Source organism: Varanus komodoensis, unplaced genomic scaffold (genome assembly GCF_004798865.1).
Source record: "Varanus komodoensis strain SLA01 unplaced genomic scaffold, ASM479886v1 scaffold11, whole genome shotgun sequence".
Lineage (NCBI taxonomy): Eukaryota > Metazoa > Chordata > Lepidosauria > Squamata > Varanidae > Varanus > Varanus komodoensis.
The window spans coordinates 19,429,319-19,431,883 of NW_025335317.1; the positions used below are offsets into that span (position 1 = coordinate 19,429,319).

Sequence of the window (2,565 nt, forward strand, 5' to 3'; positions counted from 1 at the left end):
ACAGAATGCAGACATTACAATAAGGTTCTGAGGTCATCACATACAGAACAGATAAAGGAATGTCAGTCAATCATACAGAGACAAAGAGATTACAATATTTCTAATTGCAGTGTACTGACACTTTAGTTGAGTAACTTGAACCCATCTCCAGGTCTGCTTAGACATGTAAATTCAAGCTACTGAGAAACTATTCATGAACTCAGACCCTTATCTAGACTCTAGACATTCTGAATGACCAGGGCACATGAAGCCCTCTGGGCTAGCAAGATACTTCCTGGTAAACTGTGAATTCCAATGACATTTTAAACAGTGACTTAGCTTGGTTTGAGGAGGGAGTACAGGATTGATTCTACAATTGCAAAAGCACACAGAAGCAATGCTTTTCTGACAGGATTTATCCAAATTTTCCCAACACCCTCAGTCACTTCCTTGCAGTAGTTAGGTCAAAAACACCAAAAAAATTGGTGAGGTCAAAAGCAACACAACTAGTAATTCAAAATAAATGATACAATTGCTTGGAGAATCAGGCAGGAAAATGGAAGCCTCTTTCATGGTGGAAAAATACTTCCAAGGAAATTGGAGGTCAAGTTTTGGTCCAGCACTAGCTCCAACTTCTCCCTGAAGCTGGATGCAATACTTCGGGATGTGCAAGGAATCTGCCTGGGGATGGGAATCCATAGGATTTCGCAGGCTCGGTTCCCCAGCCTTCAGTCCGCATGCAGCAGCCCAGAGTCCATGTTCCTGGTGAGCGTGTCCAGTGTTTGCAAAGCGCTCACCTTGAATTGAACCCCAAGCACTGCACAGGCATGGCCTCTTTCCCCCATGGGCCACCACTGCTGCAGTGAAGAAGGTTGGCCACTAGGAATGGCGGCTGGCAGGCGCCCTTGCAGCTACTCTCCTCCTCATTCTGCTGCTGCTCCTGATGGAGAACGTTGTTGATTGTATAACCAGGCAGTGACTCTCCAAAGTTTCAGATAACAGCCTTTTTTTAGCCTTACCTAGAGATACTGTGGGTCAAACCTGCAACCTGTGTGACAAGTTCTACCACTACACCACAGCCTGTATTTCCCTGTCGGTATACGTATGTCTCTTAGTCCAGTTTAAATCAATGGATATTTAGAATATATAGCCTTTTTGGCAATAATTGTCTGACCACCCAGTCCTACCCTTTTTAATGGTCATCTCTTGGAGGACATCAAATGTCTTTGACTTTGTCCTAGTGTCTGGCTTTTGGTTTTGAAAATTGCTGATTTTCTGCTACTGCTTCTTGTTGTTACAGATGTCCCTGTTGAGAAGCTTGCCTTGATGGAGTCTCTCCAGAGTGTGAACCTCATGTCAAACCCACTGAACGAGGAGGTCCGGGTGATTGCCAGGCCTCTGATCAAGTTCAACCTTCTCATGTCTCCAGCCATTCCCCAAGTCTGAAAGGTGCTTGACTTGGCCATGCAGCTGCAGTTGGTCATGGTTAAAGAGGACAAGAGAATGAAGCATCTGCTGGGCTAGAACACATGTGTGGCTTTCCTAAGCTGCAGTGCTCCTGCATGCGTTAGTTTTAATGCTCATGGGAAGCAGGACAGTTGTGCCAAACGACAGTAGCTCTTGCTGATAGGAATCTCTGCCAGCCTGTGGCATTTTTGAAGGCATATAATGCCTACAAAGAAATCTGACTCCCTTTGAATGGTTAAGAGAGAGCAGCTTTCCTAGGGAAAACAATAGATGAGCTAGTCCTGTGCCGCAGATTTTCCCATACCCACTAATCTCTGATTTAAGGCAGGTCTGACCAACTGTATGCCTGAGGGAGGACTAATCAAACATTAGCAGTTTCTGTAGCCCACAAATGACATCTTGTACTGTTTGAAATTGAATTTGCAAGAACAAGAAAACCAGCTTCAAAAGGTGTGTGCATGAGAGAGAGAATTTTGGTCTTAGATCTCTTTTGGACATCATGATACAACCAACAGGTGCTCATTGATGCTATTATAGCACATGGCAAATGCCAAGAGGATCCAGTTGTGCAACCAATACACAAAGGTAATAAATCTAAGTCTACTGTCTAAAGAATACTGTTGGCTTTAAGAGTACAAAATATGGCCCTCTTAGTTTAAAGATTCCATAAGCATATGAGTGTAAATCCAGCTATAATGCCAGCTGTCATAATGTCATTGCAAGTAAACTCCTCTCTAAAGTTTGCATTGTGTGATCATCAAGTATTTCCTTAAAACTGCTTCATTTGGCTTTGTTGTGAATTCTGGTTTCACTACCATGGCAATGAGAAACTTCTAGTCATTATTACTACCCTCTTTATAAAGATTCTTTCATCATGCTTTCCAATTCTTTGCAAATTCTCTTTGAATGAAAAACATTTGCTCTTTTTGCTGTCCTCTTTAGTATATTTTGCCCTCCTGGCTTGTATCCCTTTGTGGTGGATCAGCTTGGCAGAGTATAGGCTTTTGCAAGGGCATTTTAAAAGCACAGTGATTATATTTTATCCTAATAAAGCACCAGTGCATGGCACGTGGCAGAAGACTTAAAAGAGCGAAGACTACTGGAAACTGCAGAGTATTT

General features: G+C 42.8%; 1 protein-coding gene across 4 annotated transcripts in view; it reads left to right on the forward strand.

The window, feature by feature from the left end:
- Positions 1 to 2,188, forward strand: part of LRRC20 (leucine rich repeat containing 20) — a 104,359-nt gene extending 102,171 nt beyond the window's left edge. For all 4 annotated transcript variants that reach the window (XM_044420512.1, XM_044420513.1, XM_044420514.1 and 1 more), the window contains one exon: positions 1,280 to 2,188. In XM_044420512.1, coding sequence (XP_044276447.1) covers positions 1,280 to 1,425 — 146 coding nt within the window. In that variant the 3' untranslated portion in view covers positions 1,426 to 2,188. The remainder of the gene's footprint in view (positions 1 to 1,279) is intronic.
- The last annotated feature ends 377 nt before the right edge of the window (positions 2,189 to 2,565 follow it).